Source organism: Diabrotica virgifera, chromosome 4 (assembly GCF_917563875.1).
Source record: "Diabrotica virgifera virgifera chromosome 4, PGI_DIABVI_V3a".
Classification (NCBI taxonomy): Eukaryota; Metazoa; Arthropoda; class Insecta; order Coleoptera; family Chrysomelidae; genus Diabrotica; species Diabrotica virgifera.
In genome coordinates this window covers 27,494,194-27,511,763 of record NC_065446.1, presented here as the reverse complement: position 1 = coordinate 27,511,763, position 17,570 = coordinate 27,494,194, and the positions used below count along the sequence as shown (strand labels likewise).

General features: G+C 33.7%; 1 protein-coding gene across 4 annotated transcripts in view; it reads left to right on the top strand.

Annotated features, from left to right (window-relative positions):
• Window positions 1-17,570, top strand: part of LOC114327930 (DNA replication licensing factor MCM4) — a 71,319-nt gene that overhangs the window by 9,968 nt on the left and 43,781 nt on the right. For all 4 annotated transcript variants that reach the window (XM_050648052.1, XM_050648051.1, XM_050648050.1 and 1 more), the window contains 3 exons: window positions 862-1,062; window positions 12,270-12,504; window positions 16,615-16,857. In XM_050648052.1, the coding sequence (XP_050504009.1) occupies window positions 862-1,062; window positions 12,270-12,504; window positions 16,615-16,857 (679 nt within the window). The remainder of the gene's footprint in view (window positions 1-861; window positions 1,063-12,269; window positions 12,505-16,614; window positions 16,858-17,570) is intronic.

Below are 17,570 nucleotides of genomic sequence, written 5' to 3'. Positions count from 1 at the left end.
GTAGTTAATAGTATTAAAATTAAGCAAGTTATGATGAAAATAAGAGAACCCTTTTGAATTTTTTAGGAAAAAGTGAAAAATAAAACATTGCTATTTCCACAAAAATTAAAATTTATAGTAATCCTTACAAGAATTTTTTACATTAGCATAAGTAATTATTTCAACAATTTTGACCGGTTTAGAATGCATATTTAAAAAAAAAACAGATATTATTTTAAAAATCAGAGTTATTTGTAAAATTATCGTAATTTTCATATTTTCTTGATAATAACTCCAAAAATACATAATATACGTAAAAAATGATACATAACCTTTTAGTTTTTACTCTATCACATATTTTACCTGTTTTACTATTTCTGTAGGGTAAATAATAATCGAGATAGAAACGTTTAAAGCTTAAATTTTGCTGCAAGAACCATGTAATCGGGGCCATTTAACCTTTTATTTTTAAAAAGGTAAGGGGTTTAAAAGATTAAGTTCAACGTGGTTTAATAGCCCTTGGAATTAGCTTTCAAATAGTTTTTAGGTGAACCTGATATCATAAAAATTAACGGAGTTATTAAAAAAACAATCATTTTTTGGAAAAAATTTTAAAACATAAATTTTGAAAAAAAATTTGGAGCATAAATTTGAATGCTATCGAATCTCTGTTTTCCTATTAAATCATATCTGAAAACGTTGAATTTTGGTTATTATTTATTTTTTAATTATTCTGCTATTACAATCTAATTATCTTTCTGTTCTTTTAATGATACACTATCAAAATCTGGTTTACTATTTTTCGTTCCTTAGAGAGTTTGGATTTGATTTGACATAAGCAAACTCAACATTTGATATTTAATTAAGTCCTATTGTTTTTAGTTGGAAGCCATACCAGAAACACAGGAATCTGATTCCACTGCTCCACATTTGGTCATTTGGGGAACCAATGTATCTGTGGCGGAATGCAAGGAAAAATTCAAACAGTTCATTCTTCGTTTCATTGATCCCAATGCAGAAGAAGATGAGATAACTGATGATATGAATGTCAATGAACCTCTGTATATTCAAAAACTAGAAGAGGTTAGTATATGTTTAAATTCATAAAAGTTTTTGGAGTGAAAACTTCTTTAGCGACGTTGTGCACTTTTTGGATGGGGAAAAAGCATTGAATTCGCGACCGTCATCGCTTCGCCGAAATAAATTCTGTACATATACTACATATTATTATGTGTATGTACATATAAATAGTATGGGACGCACGCAACGCGTATATAATATAGGTATTCGCTCCGTGCGTGACCATGGTGGGGATACACGAAACTATGCCAGGGTATGTAGCTGCGAAATATGACAATTTTGGCGAATTTTTGTAATTTCAGTTTCATTATGTTCGTTCGCGGACCCTGTCGGTGACTTTTAGTCCATGACAACGCATGCGCACTTTAATTCCATATTATATTTTATTTAAGAGCGTAGTAGGCAGTACTACCTACAGCGCGTCACCTGTACTACTACCTGACAGCGCGTCATCAATATAACTTCGGGAGACAGTATCATACCCTTTTTCAAAAGTTCTGCGAAACTTTGGCAACAGTGGCAATATTTGACATTATCTAAGATCAATATTTTGACATTATACTCATAGCATTTTATAGCTAAATGGAAGTAGTAGAAAACAATTTTATTATTAGTAAATAAATATTTATAAAAATAAACCAAAACGGGTGAAAATTTTATGTTAACGTAAGTATTTGCACGAAATAATAATAAATAATCATTTCGTTGTGAAGCGAAACAAAAGCCGTCTTTTTTTTTAGTTCATAGAACGCCAAAAGCACTCTCAACCCTTTTTTAAATAGAACTTTAAATGAACTTTTCCCATTTTTTAAAACTATTGGTAATATTTTTACAATAAAAAATCCTCCTAAAACTTTATATACTCACATTAGAATTCGAAATATTTTTACGTAAATATACTTACCTATAAGTAAAACTCACAATTAACAATAATCTATTTTTTCAAATATTCCAACAACTTAGTTCTATTACACAAAAATATAATAAATTAATTATAAAATAAACACTATTATACTTTCCTATGGATCAACACTAACAAATTCTTAAAATAATACACTACTGCACTGAACAGATATCAGAACAGATAACAGAACAGATAAGAGAATCGTGCTACATATTACACGTAGAAATCTGACGCAGGTTTGTCAAAATGACAGTGACTATTTCTCGATGTTGGCTAATCAGTTATTTAGTTATAATATGTTCGATTTCTTGTTAGAGATAAAAAATTTTTGTAGTTCCATTATGACACAAAGTCTAGGCATGGGATAAAAAAGTTTATATTTGAAGAAAGTGTATTTTTTTTGCTAATACTAATGTATGCTGATAATGTAGTGTTAATAGGAAATAGTGAAAGAGACTTGGAACAAAAACTGGAACAGTGGAGACAAGCTCTGAAGGAAAAAGGTTTAAAACTTAGTAGGACAAAAACAGAGTACAGTGGAACCCCGATAAGTCGGCCCCGATGACCCGGAAGTCCGGCTAACCCGGACCGATTTTCATCAGATAAACATTTTGATTTTCAATATTTTGTATTTTTCAATTTAATTGTGGCTTATTTCCAATCAAAATAGTTAATTATCAGACAAACCTTTCAACAATAAAAATGTATGTAATATAATATTTGAGAGATAATGTGTACTTATGTGTGTAATTTGAACTATACGATATTAAAAATGACTCATAGCACACGCCGCAGAAACAACAGCCACCTGTCTGTAGTATCTATTCCTTTTTATTTCAAACTGTCAGCATTGTTTAGGAAAGACTATTTAAAAAATTCTTTTATAAACAATGGTCTTTAGTATTGTGTGTCTTGTATTGTTGGCTTCCATTTGCTTACGTTTGGGTTTGGTGTTTTTTTAGTAATTTTAATGAGTAGGTAATACTGTGCATATTTATAAATATATTTCATGTTATTTCAATTCTAACGGAGTTTATCTGTAAGTATACCGTATTTTATTAATTTTTACCATATCCGGCTATCTCGGATTTCCGATAACCCGGATCGGTCGCGGTCCCGATTAATCCGAGTTATCGAGGTTCCACTGTATTTGGAATGTTCATTTAAAGATGGAGTTACTACAAATAAAATGGTATCTTTGGATGGTGAAATGATTGTGAAAAGCAATAGTTTTAAGTACCTAGGATCGGTATTACAGAGTAATGGAGAAATAGATGGAGATGCATGCAGTAGAATTAGGGCTGGATGGATGAAGTGGAAAGAAGCGAGTGGTGTGTTGTGTGACAGAAAAATTCCAATGAAGCTGAAGGGAAAATTCTATAAAACAGCCATAAGACCAGCTATGATGTACGGAACTGAATGTTGGGCAGTGAAAAAGAAAGAGGAACAACGAATGCATGTGGCGGAAATGAGAATGCTTAGATGGATGAGTGGAGTGACAAAGAAGGATAAAATTAGAAATGAGTATATTAGGGGAAGTCTAGGTGTGGCACCAATTGATGCCAAAATGAGAGAGCATAGGTTAAGATCGTTTGGTCATATTTAACGTCAAGGCGTTAATCACCCAATATGAAGAATAGCCGAAGTGCAGATTCCTGGAAGGAGTATTAGAGGAAGACCAAAGAAGACCTGGGGGAGACGATAAGGCAGGACATGTTGGTAAAGGGGATTAACATTGATATGACCCAAGATAGAATTGTGTGGAGAAATGCAATTAGGGAAGCCGACCCCGCATAGGGATAAGGCAAAGAGAATGATGATGAAAGTGTATTTTTTTTGTTCTTCTTAGTGGCGGTGTACAGGCTTGTTTTTTAATATTGTATTCAGTTATGGAGTAATTTCCACATACTAACATATTTCTCAAATTTGGCTTTGTACCGCCATTCTTTACTATATTACGAATATGTGTGCCAAATATCTCTATAAAATATTCAAAATTAAAGCCGCAATCTTGGAACGCGTTTTCCGTTTTGATCACTCGCTACTGTAGCCTCTTAATGTATTATCGTTTATTCTATTGATAAAATATACCAGTATATTAGTAGTTCGTAATTAATTAATAATATTAATTAATAGTAAATATACCGTGTATATTTATCTATGAACGGTATTATTTATATTATTTTAAAGTGCGCATGCTCCACTTGTCGTGGACTAGTCCCTGACTGTCTCCGCGAACACATTTAATGTTTGTTTAATAAATTTGATCAAAAATGGTAAATAAATATTACATATTAACGTCAAATATGTCATAGGTGTATCATATGCTTAACGTCAAATTGTGGTCGTCAAAAATGTCAAGCGACAACGCTAGGTATCGTGTCAGCCATGCACGGAGCGAATAGCACTTCTTTTTGGATGGGAAAAAAGCATTGAACTCGCGACTGTCATCGATACGGCGAGATATTAGTAATTTATATACAGTAGACTCCCTCTATAACAAGAACTGAAATGGCGGACTAATTACCTCGTTATAAGCGGATCTCGTTATATCAGACAACAATAATATTGTGCATACATATGAATATGTAGTTTTCTAAAACATTAACTTCTTATAGTGAAACAATAAGGCTTCGCCATCATAAATTGTAAATTTCCTACAATATTCAATATCGGTCGATAGATAAACAGAACAGGAAGAAGTTTATTAAAGGCGGTGGATTTTATTACAGCACTGGCCTCGATAACCACACAGATGTTGGGGATTTCTGTATACAGACGGTTGGGATATTTATTTATACCCATTACGGCTCTAAAAACAGGTAAAGAAACATATTCTTCGATTTCATTTTTTCCTCGTTATAACTAAATATCCCTCGTTGTAGAGGTGTTACAGTTCAATAGGAATTTCATGAGACATCTAGTGCAGTGATTCCCAACCGGGGGGCGATCGCCCCCCGGTGGGCGATTTAAGATTTTCAGGGGGGCGACAGAGCGAAGGGGGCGATATGGGGGCGTTAGGGAAAAGGGGGCGATAAGGGGGCGTTTAGAATCCGGGAAACGAGAAATGGGTAGTTTAGAAAAAAAAAGACTTCCGATCGGATATCCATAGGATAATAAAAAGTGAATATGTATACCCGTGCAGGTAATATGGTAATAACACAAGTATCTCGTCTAGTAACAGAGGGCTATGAATCATGACACAATTTAATTCGATAGGTATAGTCGCCTCGCAAATGGACTAGAAAATTTAAACCGATTATAACAAAATTCAGTTTAGCGACATTGTGTAAATACCAAGTCTTCTCAGATATCGACAGAACCATAATTGAATCCAGACAAATTAAAATATATATTTACCAAAAAACTGAGATGTTTTAACCAAATAATGTTTCAAATGGTAGGAGAGGCCAAGCGGGGATTTTTGCAGTTACTCGAGCACGTCAGAAAATCACAGGGGGAAAAACCCTGTGCCCTGTAAATGTACCTCTACCATAAATATATTGGCTCTTCATACAGGGGAGTTCGTTCAGGAAAAAGGTTCGAAAAAGGTCCGGGTCGAAGGGTCTAAAAAAAATCTATCCTTAGAAAAACTCGAAATCTTCAGATTAAGATAAGGTAAGTTAGGTACATGCAAAACAGTGTATATTTCAAAAATCTAACGATTTGAGCGGGGTGTAACCAAATGGGCGAGTCACAAAGTTTCACAAAGAAAAAGCGAATATTTCGCGAAATTAACGTCAGATCGGAAAACTAAAAAATACGTGTTCAATATTTTTCAATAATCTATCGAATCATACCAAACACGACCCCCTACGGAGAGGCGTGGGTCTAAATTTAAGATTTTAAATACGAACCCCTCAATATTTCGCGAAATGAACATCAGATCGAAAAGCTGAAAAATGCAGGTATTCAATATTTTTGAAAAATCTATCGAATAACACCAAACACGACACCCATGGAGGTGGAGTGGGAAGTTACTTTAAAATCTTAAATTAGAGCCCTCATATTTTTATTGCAGATTTGGATTTCTTACGTAAAAATAAGTAACTTTTTTTCGAGACATTTTTTCGAATTATGGATAGATGGCGCTATAATCGGAAAAACGATTGTTGGAAATGAAAAATTAAATTAAAAAATGGAAAGTACCCCACTTACGGAAAACTCAACTTTTTTGGTTTTAGGATCTACCCTTCACAACCAAATACTTTTCCATAACGCTCGATTAACTGCAAATTTAGCATACTTTCATCCCCTACTAAAATTTGATGTGAAAAATAATTTTTAATTCGATTCGTTAATTAATTTGCTTTTTTGTCTTTAAAAGTAGAAAAAACGTTCAATTTCTCTTGCGTAATAGTGTAATATTTAGCGTAATATAGCGTAATATTTGCGTACTAGTGTAATTATTTTAACTTTACTATGCGAATAATTAAATGAAATGAACCTGCAACTACAAGGGAAGAACATAAATGTGGCCAAAGCGAAGGGAGTAGTCGGAGTATTCAGTGACAAACTATCTATTTTTGTACAAAATATGCAGAGAAGAGATCTGACCAAATTCCCCAACAAGAAATCCTCTTGTGGTTGTGGTGATTCTGAGGATCTTCAAACATATTGCCTCCACCTTCAAATATTGAAAGGAATCTGCAGCCCCGAATCCAAGATCTGACTAGTCTGAAAGTGCCAACTTGGTTTATCAATCCTTTTAGAGTGGAAGTTTCAACGGCATGTCCTTATCTTCAAGAAAGCTTGATTGATTTTAAACATGATGTTGAAATTGAAAGTCTGTTTCAGGAGTGTGGCTATGAAAGATTTTGACCGCAGATAAAAGAAGTGTATCCAATCTTGTGGAATGCAATCAAATTACGATTATCCGCATTCCCCACAATATATCTAGTGGAGAAAGGTTTTAGTTCTGTATGCATATTGAAAAACAAACAAAGAAATAGGCTGGACATAATTTAAAGAGGGGATTTGAGGTTGCTATTAACCAACATTAAGCCAGACGTAAAGAAATTATGTGAGAGACACCAGGCCCAAAGAAGCCATTACATATAATCATTTATCATTTTACGAAATGTAAAAATAAATAAATACGGATACGTACCTTTTTAGACAAGGCGAAAACGGCGGGTTCGTTGAAAAAAATATTTCCATGAGGTTTTTTTACATAATCACATTCGTGAGACATCCCAGAATAAGGTTCAAGAAGTCGCCCACGTGAAAAGTGGTCCAAATTTTTTTTAACAATTTTTTTTAATCAAATTGTAAAAAATCGATATTTTTGGCCCGGACAATTTTTTTTAATTTTTTTGGACTATTATGGACAAAAAAGAAATCTTATAATTTTTCTCTAAAGTTGATTGTTTTCGAGTTATAAGCAATTTAGAATTGAAAAAAAAAACGAAAAATGGCGATTTTTAAGGTTTAACAACTAGGTTAAAAGTTATTATTCTGAAAGTCAAAAAGTGACTAAATCAAAGTTTAAAGCCCTCCCTACAGGACCCTGAAGAAATTTTTGTCATTATTTTATTACTAAGTTGTTATTTTTAAATAGTAATAATGAGCACGTGTTAGGCGGCCGTCAAAGCTGAGTGCGAGAAAGATGCCATTCCGGCAGTTCAATTGTGCATCTTACTCGCACTCACATTTACAGCCACGTCAATACGATCTAACCGCTCATTGTTATTAATTAAAAATAACAGCTTAGTAATAAATTAATGACACAGATTTCTTCAGGATCCTGTAGTGGGGGCTTTAAACTTTGTTTTAGTCACTTTCTGACTTTCATAATATTAATTTTTAACCGAGTTATTAGGAAAATGGCAATTTTCGCGTTTTTCACATTTTAAATTGCTTATAACTCGAAAAAGATCACCTTTAAAGAAAAAGTATAAGATCTACAATGGTCCAAAAAACCTAAAAAAAAATTGTCCGGGCCAAAAATATTGATTTTTGCAATTTGATTAAAAAAATTGTTAAAAAAAATTTGGACCACTTTTCACGTGGGCGACTTTTTGAACCTTATTCTGGGGTGTCTCACGAATATGATTATGCAAAATAATCTCATGGGAATATTTTTCCCAACGAACCCGCCGTTTTCGCTCTGTCTATTTGTACTGATCAATTATTTCTTTCAATTTAATTTAAAGGGGGGGGGGGGCGATTGTAGTATTCATAACTGACGAAACATGTCTAAAGGGGTGATCATCGGAAAAAGGTTGGGAACCACTGATCTAGTGCACCTCGTAATAACCGTGTTTGTTTTAGAGAGAGTCTACTGTACTATAAGTTAAATTGCGTATAAGTTCGACAGAAGTTACATATAATTAAGGACAATAAACGACAAAACCCAAAAGACTTCATTTTCAAACAAATAAATATTTAAAAATAAAATCTTTGGATTTCTTAATTCGGAAACAGATTATCTCTTATACCTATTACCCATCCTTCTAAAATTTGCAAGGAATAAAGGGTGATTAATGCAGAGACATGGGGAGTCTATATAGTTGCACTCCACAACACATCAATTCAACGAGGCAAAGATCAACAAATCTGTTTCCTAGTACTCAATACGTGAGTAAAAACGCAGGTAGATAAAGGCATTTTATATTTAATTTCGATTGAGAGATCATTACCATCTCTCTATGGACCATTTCGAACTTTTGTTCTCCTCAGGAGAGCTTGTAATGATGGTCTGAATCGAAATTAGACATATTCGCCAAGTATGCCAATTACAAAGAAATAATCAACATTTAGACGCACTCACGACCTCTATTAAAGAAACGACGTAGATAATTGGCATACTTGGCGAATATGTCTAATTTCGATTCAGAGCATCATTACAAGCTCTCCTGAGGATAACAAAAGTTCGAAATGGTCCATAGAGAGATGGTAATGATCTCTGAATCGAAATTAAATATAAAATACCTTTATCTACCTGCGTTTTTACTCACGTATTGACTACTAGGAAACAGATTTGTTGATCTTTGCCTCGTTAAAATTGATGTGTTGTGGAGTGCAACTATATAGAAGCTAGGACAAATAATCCCCGGACAAATAATCCCGGACAAAAAATCCCCACAAATTATCCCCGGACAAAAAATCCCCGGACAAAAAATCCCCACAAAAAATCCCCACAAATAATCCCCACAAATAATCCCCGGACAAATAATCCCCGGACAAAAAATCCCCACAAAAAATCCCGGACAAAAAATCCCCACAAATTTTTTTGGACAAAATATCCCCACAAATAATCCCGGACAAAAAATCCCCAAGAAACTTTTTTGCTACCGAATAGTTCTCTAAAAGTTTTCCCGTGAATGCAATAGACGCAAATGTATTTCAGCTTCAGTGCATGAGAGTTATAGCAATCGCCATGAAACCAGTCTTCGGCACGAAAATAATGATTAGCGATTAAAATTAAGCATACATTGTAATTTCGATTACCAAATGTCGAATTCGAAATCGTGGAAGATATGGGGAATAAGCTAGGGCTTTGGGAATCATGTTGTACTTATTGTCTATTCGTGATGATAACTGCTGGTCCAGAAAACGATAATCTTGATAGTAATGCAAAAAATTCTGTTCTTTTTGTAAGTTTAACGTCAAAAATATTTAGTCATCATCATCATCAATGGCGTTATACCTTTTCAACCTTTTTCTAGGCCGCCAGACTGCATCTTTCCACCTTTTTCTAGGCCGCCAGACTGCATCTCTCTATCTTTTTCTAGGCCGCCCTACAGACCTTCTCCCATCTGGCCTCTCCCCCATGCAGCCATGACTGGTTTGATTTATGGATAAATTTTTAAAGTTTTTTTTATGGATGCACACAGATCCTCAATGACGTTTTCTAAAAACCTGATATCGAATAGTAATGAACATAAATGTATTCCCAAAACCAACAAAAAAGTCAAAATAATCGAAATGGTTTGTATAACTTTCATGGCGATGCGATGCGTGGAACGGATTTTTTACATTAGTATAATCAAGATTATTGTTTTCAGTATAGTTATCAGTTATTATCATGAATAGACAATGTTTTGAACAGAGTTACTCAAAGCAGAGTGATCAAAAGATTTAAGCCAATTACAACATGATTCCCACAGCCTTAGCTTATTTCCCATATCTTCCACCATTCACGGGAAAACTTTTAGAGAACTATTCGACAGCAAACATTTCTTGGGGATTTTCTGTCCGGGATTTTTTGTGGGGATATTTTGTTCAAAAAAATTTGTGGGGATTTTTTGTCCGGGATTTTTTGTGGGGATTTTTTGTCCGGGGATTATTTGTCCGGGGATTATTTGTGGGGATTATTTGTGGTGATTTTTTGTGGGGATTTTTTGTCCGGGGATTTTTTGTCCCGGGATAATTTGTGGGGATTTTTTGTCCGGGATTATTTGTCCGGGGATTATTTGTCCGGTCCCCACTATATAGGGTGAGGCAGATAACTGGCCTATTAGAAATATCTCGAGAACTAAAGGCAACAGAATCATGAAAATTGGACCAAAGGGGTTTTGAAGAATGATCTATTAAATGAAAATATTTTCATCTCTTTGCAACTTCTGGTTATACCGGAAGTTGCTTATAACTTCGTTTTTTTAAATGGGACACCCTGTATATTTTTACATTTTTGGATTCTCTTCGATGTCTTCTTTCTTAAAATATAAGGTTTTGTAATATTATACAGGGTATTTTAAAAGATAATTACGTTTTTTTATTAATTTCGTAGCAACATTCACACCCTGTAGAATTGTAGTAGTTTGACATCTAAAACTACTTACGTTCAAATGATTTTTAATATACTCTACTATTGTTAAGAATCATTACTATAGCTAAATTTTTAATTTTAGTATACTGGGTTGGTCGAAACTCGGAATGAGTATTTTCTGAGTTTTCTTAAATGGAACACCCTGTATTTTTGTATTGTAGTGAAATGATATTTTATAGTACTTTTTTATTTCTTAAGCATTCCCTATACCTAACTGCTTTAATTTGTGAGTTATTGGTGATTCAAGCTAAACATTAATTGCAACAAAAAATACGTAAAATTTTATTAGGTTGGCCGTGAAAATACTCAATCCCAAATAATTTTTCAGAAATAAATACATATTAATCCAGACTGGTCCTTAAAATTACCAATAATGGTTTAGCTATCGAAATACCTACTTAGTTAAGATTGTTGGTGCGATTAACAATTAAGCACAAATTAAAGCAGTTAGGTATAGGGAATGCTTAAGAAATAAAAAAGTACCATAAAATATAATTTCATTACAATACTAAAATACAGGGTGTTCCATTTAAGAAAACTCAGAAAATACTCATTCCGAGTTTCGAACAACCCTGTATACTAAAATTAAAAATTTAGCTATACTAATGATTCTTAATAATAGTAGAGTATATTAAAAAGCATTTGAACGTAAGTAGAGTTTTAGATGTCAAACTACTACAGTTCTACAGGGTGTTAATTTTGCTACGAAATTAATAAAAGAACGTAATTATCTTTTAAAATACCCTGTATAATATTACAAAACCTCATATTTTAAGAAAGAAGACATCGAAGAGAATCCAAAAATATAAAAATATACAGGGTGTCTCATTTAAAAAAACGAAGTTATAAGCAACTTCCGGTATAACCGGAAGTTGCAAAGAGATGAAAATATTTTCATTTAATAGATCATCCTTCAGAACCCCTTTATTCCAATATTCATGATTATGTTGCCTTTAGTTCTCGAGATATTTCTAATAGGCCCTTTATTTGCCTCACCCTGTATAGACTCCCCATGTCTCTGCATTCATCACCCTTTATTCCTTGCAAATTTTAGAAGGATGGGTAATAGGTATAAGAGAGAATCTGTTTCCGAATTTAGAAATCCAAAGATTTTATTTTTAAATATTTATTTGTTTGAAAATGAAGTCTTTTGGGTTTCATCGTTTCTTTAATAGAGGTCGCGAGTGCGTCTAAATGTTGATTATTTCTTTGTAATTGGCATACTTGGTGAATATGTCTAATTTCGATTCAGAGCATCATTACAAGCTCTCCTGAGGAGAACAAAAGTTCGAAATGGTCCATAGAGAGATGGTAATGATCTCTGAATCGAAATTAAATGTAAAATGCCTTTATTTACATATAATTGTTAAAGGAGGGATGGAGTGTGCACCCGAAGGCGCCTGAGGTACACTTTGAATCATACTTTCATGAGCACACTTTCAATTTCAGAAGTTTTCACTTCTGTTGGCACTCCCCCGAGTGCCAGATTTTTTTTATTTTCTTCTTACTTCTAACTTAACTTTTTTTTTATAGATTCATACATTAGACGAGCCGTTCTTAAGTGTTAACTGTGCGCATTTAGAAACATTCGATGCTAACTTGTATAGACAGTTGGTATGTTATCCACAAGAAGTGATACCAACCTTCGACATGTGCGTTAACGAAATGTTTTATGAAAGATATCCAGCTGCCGTTTTAGAACATCAGATTCAAGTTAGACCCTTTAATGCAGAAAAAACAAAGAACATGAGAGCTTTAAATCCCGAAGGTATATTGATTTTAAATAATTACAACAATAACAGCATGTGACATTTTATAAAAATTTTGTACTATTCCTTAATAGCACATATTTATTGGCTAAAAATTGTACCTACTTACATCTTTAGTATCACCCAAAAATATTTGTTTCTTTTTTGAAATTAGTTTTCTTTCTATTAAGAGACAACAGTAGCGCGTCATCAATATTTTTGTTTTTCGAAAGTTCTGTGAACTTTCAACGTCAAAAACAATGATTATTATACTTAAAGGCGCGCTAAATGTTGCCAAGTTAATCAAGTTCGATTTCTTGTTATTATAGATAATCGATTTTTAGTAGTTCCAATGTGACAAAAGTTTATTTGAAGAATGTGTATTTTTTTTTTGTTCTTTTAATGGCGGTACAGGCTCGTTTTTGCAATATTTTATTTAGTTATAGAGTAATTTTCACATCATAACATTTTTTTATTTATTTATTTATTGCTAATTTACAATCTACTTCAATACAGTAATAAGTAAATATGATGTATGTTCTTGCCTTGTGGCAGGTGTCGTCCATTGACGACTCTCTGGAATTTACCTAGCAGCTAGGTCTTCTGGCCAAAGTCTTTTCAGACGTCTGTCAACCAGTGGGGGGTTGAATAATTCGTCTATGAGATGGTTTGGGTGGTCTGCGCTGCGATTCATGTATCTTCTGGAGTGGTCAGCAATCACATAATTGATGAAGGGGATGTTGAGGTCTGCATGAAGGGTTTGGTTTGATACATACCATGGGGCTTTAGCTAACATACGAATAGTTTTTGACTGGAATATCTGTAGTATTTTGGTGTTGGATGGTTTTCTACAGCCCCACAGCTCGATTCCGTATGTCCACACTGGTTTGAGTATTGTTTTATAGATGGTCAGTTTGTTTTCTAATGAAAGTTGCGATCTTCTGTTGATTAGCCAGCTCATATTTTTAACTTTTAGGTCGAGGTGTCGTCGTTTGGCTGCAATATGTGATTTCCAAGTAAGTTTTTCGTCTAGATGAAGGCCCAGGTACTTTACTTCTGTTTTTATTGGTATAGGTGAATTATTTAGGTGTAGTTGTGGACATCTAATTCTTCGATTTGTGAAATTTACTTGACAAGACTTGTTTGTGTTGACGTTTATTTTCCAGCATTTAAGCCAGTCTTCTAGTTCATTGAGATGATTTTGCAATTTGTTAAATGTTAATATTTCGTCGATGTCTGATGCTAGTATACCAGTGTCATCCGCAAATGTTGCCATTAGTGTATTTTCGCTAATAGGAATATCAGCAGTAAAGATTTGGGCCAACTACACTGCCTTGAGGTACTCCGGATTTTATTTGGTGGTAGTTGGATAGAGTACCTTCGTATTTAACTTGGAAGTATCTGTCGGACGAGTATGATTTAAGGAGGAGGTATATTTGGTCAGTTAGCTGAGTTTTTATTTTAAAGAGAAGACCCTCGTGCCACACTCTATCAAATGCTTGCTGTATATCGAGGAATGCTGATAGACAGATTTGTTTGCCTTCTAGGCTCTCTTTTATTTTGTTGACTAATCTATGGCACTGTTGTATGGTTGAGTGATTTGAGCGAAAACCAAACTGATGATCTAGGATAAGGTTTTCTATAGGTATTATTGTTTCTATTCCGTTAAGGATTAACCTTTCGAAGACTTTTGATAAAGTCGGAAGGAGACTTATTGGTCTGTACGAACTGGCTTCAGTTAGAGGTTTACCAGGTTTAGGTATTATTATAATTTGTGCATACTTCCATTGCACTGGAAAATAGCATAGTCTCAGGAGGCTATTAAAAATAATGGTTATTAAGACGACACCTTTTCTTGGGAGTTTTTTTTAAGATTTCGCTAGTTATAAGGTCAAATCCTGGAGCTTTATGAGGGTTAAACAGGTTGATTTCGTTACGGACTTCGTTTAGTGACAAGTATTTTAGTGGTAATGATAGCTGACAGGGTGCATTGAGGAAGTCTCTAATTTTCTCGTCGTTAATATCGTTGGCCTGTGGGGTGGAGAAGACAGTTGATAGATGGTCTGCAAATCTGTTGGATTTTTCTATATCTGATCGAGCCCAGGTTTCATCATTTTTCCTAATTGGTGATTTCATTACTACCGGCTTTTTGAATTTCTTTGTGGCTTTCCAAAGAGAGTTGTCGTCAAGAGAAAGGTTTGTGACATATCTTTCAAAGGATTCGTTTTTGGCTGTTTGGATAGCGGAATGAAGTCTGTGTGTGAGCCTGTTTAGATTTGTTTTATCTATCGCGTTTCTTGTTCTTTGCCATTTGCGACGGGCTCTTCTTCTCTCTTCTACTAGTGTTCTAATGTGTAGGGGTATACTATACCTTCCATCAATGGTTTTTTCCTTAACAGGAAATTTCCTTCGTTTTATCATTATTTAGTTATAGAGTAATTTTCACATCATAACATATTTCTCAAATTGAGCTCTGTACCGCCATTCTTTACTATATTACGAATATGTGTGCCAAATATCTCGACAAAATATTCAAAATTAAAGCTGCAATCTTGGAACGCGCGCTAATGTTGCCTCTTAATCTTTTATGAGGATGTTGTCAGCTATCCCAGATAGTCCAGAGAAATAAGGTTTTTGTCGGGACAGTTGACCAGCCAGGTTGCAAATGAGTTTTTTGGGTACTATAAACCTAATACATTATAAATACAAAAATGCCCGTCACAGTTCGGACGAGAATTTTAGTTATTAACAAATAAGTGTCAAAAATTGCAGTTTTTTCGTTTAAATCGCTACAGGTAAAAGTAGGGTAATTAAATATCTTATTTAGAGTATTCATATTTTAGTAGATTTTTTTATTCACAGTTACTTCTATATACATAAAATTCCCATATAACAGTATTAGTTACCATACTCCTCCGAAACGGCTTGATCGATTTTTATGAAATTTTACATGTATATCCTATAGGACTGAGAATAGGTTTTAATCTATTTTTCATACCCATAAATTATAATAGGGTTGTCCCCCTGACTTTTTTTTTTAATTTTTTTGGACAAAATTATTTATTTTTATTTTGTATTGTGTGGAATTAAAAAATACATACAACCCTTAATTTTCACTCTTCTATCAGCAACCCCGATTTTTTAATAGTCATCTATATATTTACATCTATAAAATTCTCCTGTCACAGTGTTAGTTGCAGTACTCCTCCGAGACCGCTGGACCGATTTTTATGAAATTATATATGTATATTCGGTAGGCCTTAGAATCGGTCCTATTTTTCATATCCCTGAGTGATAAGGGGGGTTCCCCCTAAAATTTTGTAATGTTAGGGGGGGATATGTGTACATAACGTACTCTACAAGACTACGAGTACATACAAATTAAAAAATTATGATCAAAATCCATTAACAAGCTCCGGAGATATTAATCGCAGCATATGTTTGAAGAATCAATTTCATTTTTTGAGTACACGGATTTTAATAATTCCCCTCCACCGACCACGAATCGATTCCGTTAGGACGTCATTTTTAAAGCTTTATTAACCACTTTTATAAACTATATACCTTGAACTTCAAAGTTGCGCTAGTAAGGTTGCTTAATTGTTATAAACAAAGTAGCTGTGAATTAAATAAAAAAAAGTGGCTAACTTTGACTGTAATTAAATTAACCTAGGCAAAAAGTTTTTTTTGAGAATTGGTGTAAAAATACCAGCTTTTCAAATCCCAAAGTAGTTTTAGTCTAGAGTCAATATTAATAAAGTTATTCAAATTGTTTATAAGCCAAAAATAACTCTACTTTAGTAAAATGTTTTCGGAATGATAAGAATGACTTTTTAATGATTTTTTTATATACTTTGAAAACATAACTATTCTTCTTTCACGCGGTTTCAACAGAATTGCTATATCATTATTATTTTCTGTACCATTTTTGACACTTATTTGTTAATAACTAAAATTCTCGTCCAAACTGTGACGGGCATTTTTTATTTATAATGTATTAAGAATATAGTATCCAAAAAACCCATTTGCAACCTGGCTGCTCAAGTGTCCCGAACATGGTATATTTTTACCTTATTTCCCTGGCGTAAGAGGATGTTTTTCTATTAACTTAATTTTTTTCTTGTTTTTAGATATCGATCAGTTAATTACAATTAGTGGCATGGTCATTAGGTCGTCAAACATAATGCCAGAGATGAGAGAAGCTTTCTTCAAATGCATCGTTTGTCAATTTACATCAACTGTAGAAATTGATCGAGGCCGCATAACCGAACCAACTTTATGTTCCAGCTGTAACACCAATCACACCTTTACTCTTGTACATAACAGATCACAGTTTACGGATAAGCAGATGATCAAATTACAAGAATCTCCAGGCGAGTAGTTAGAATTCAAAACTAATTTTAAACTGCTTAGAACCTGTTTATTTGCTCTTTTATTATTATACTTGTAATAATACTAGCTAGATATTGTACATAACCATCTCGCGTCAGGACTTCAAATCAATTTGTCTCTTTTTATAATAATCCTTTTTATTTTCATTTAAAATTAAACAAAGTACTCGACTCTAAGAATGTACCACAAGGTTAAACCTTAAGTCGAGTACTTTGTTACCTCTAGACCACATTTGTGAACTATGAATACTTCCTTTTATGATTTAAATTTATAGACCGGGCCATTTAGCACAAAATAAATCGATTTTTAACTAAAGCACCTAGAAACTTACACCTCTTTCATTATGTTTAGGATGATGTTTAGGATGACGTGCTTTCCGTTGAAATTTAGCACCTTAACACGAGCAAGACTTACACTCCCTTCAACTATCGGCCGTGGCCCCAATTTGTATTTGGTTTCATCATCTTTAATGTCTGTTAAGATGGGTTCCAACCCTTTGTCTACTTTTTCCGTTTCCTCCATTTTCTTTTCCATTTCTTTGATCTTTTCTTCAAAAGTAGATTTTAGGGATGATATCTTGTCGTCAAAATCAGAAGTGACTTTAGAGATGCTAGCAGAGATCTCGTTAGTCATCTTGCTTTCAAGGGATGAAATATCACCCGAAACTTTCTAAATCTCGTTCTCTAACGATGTA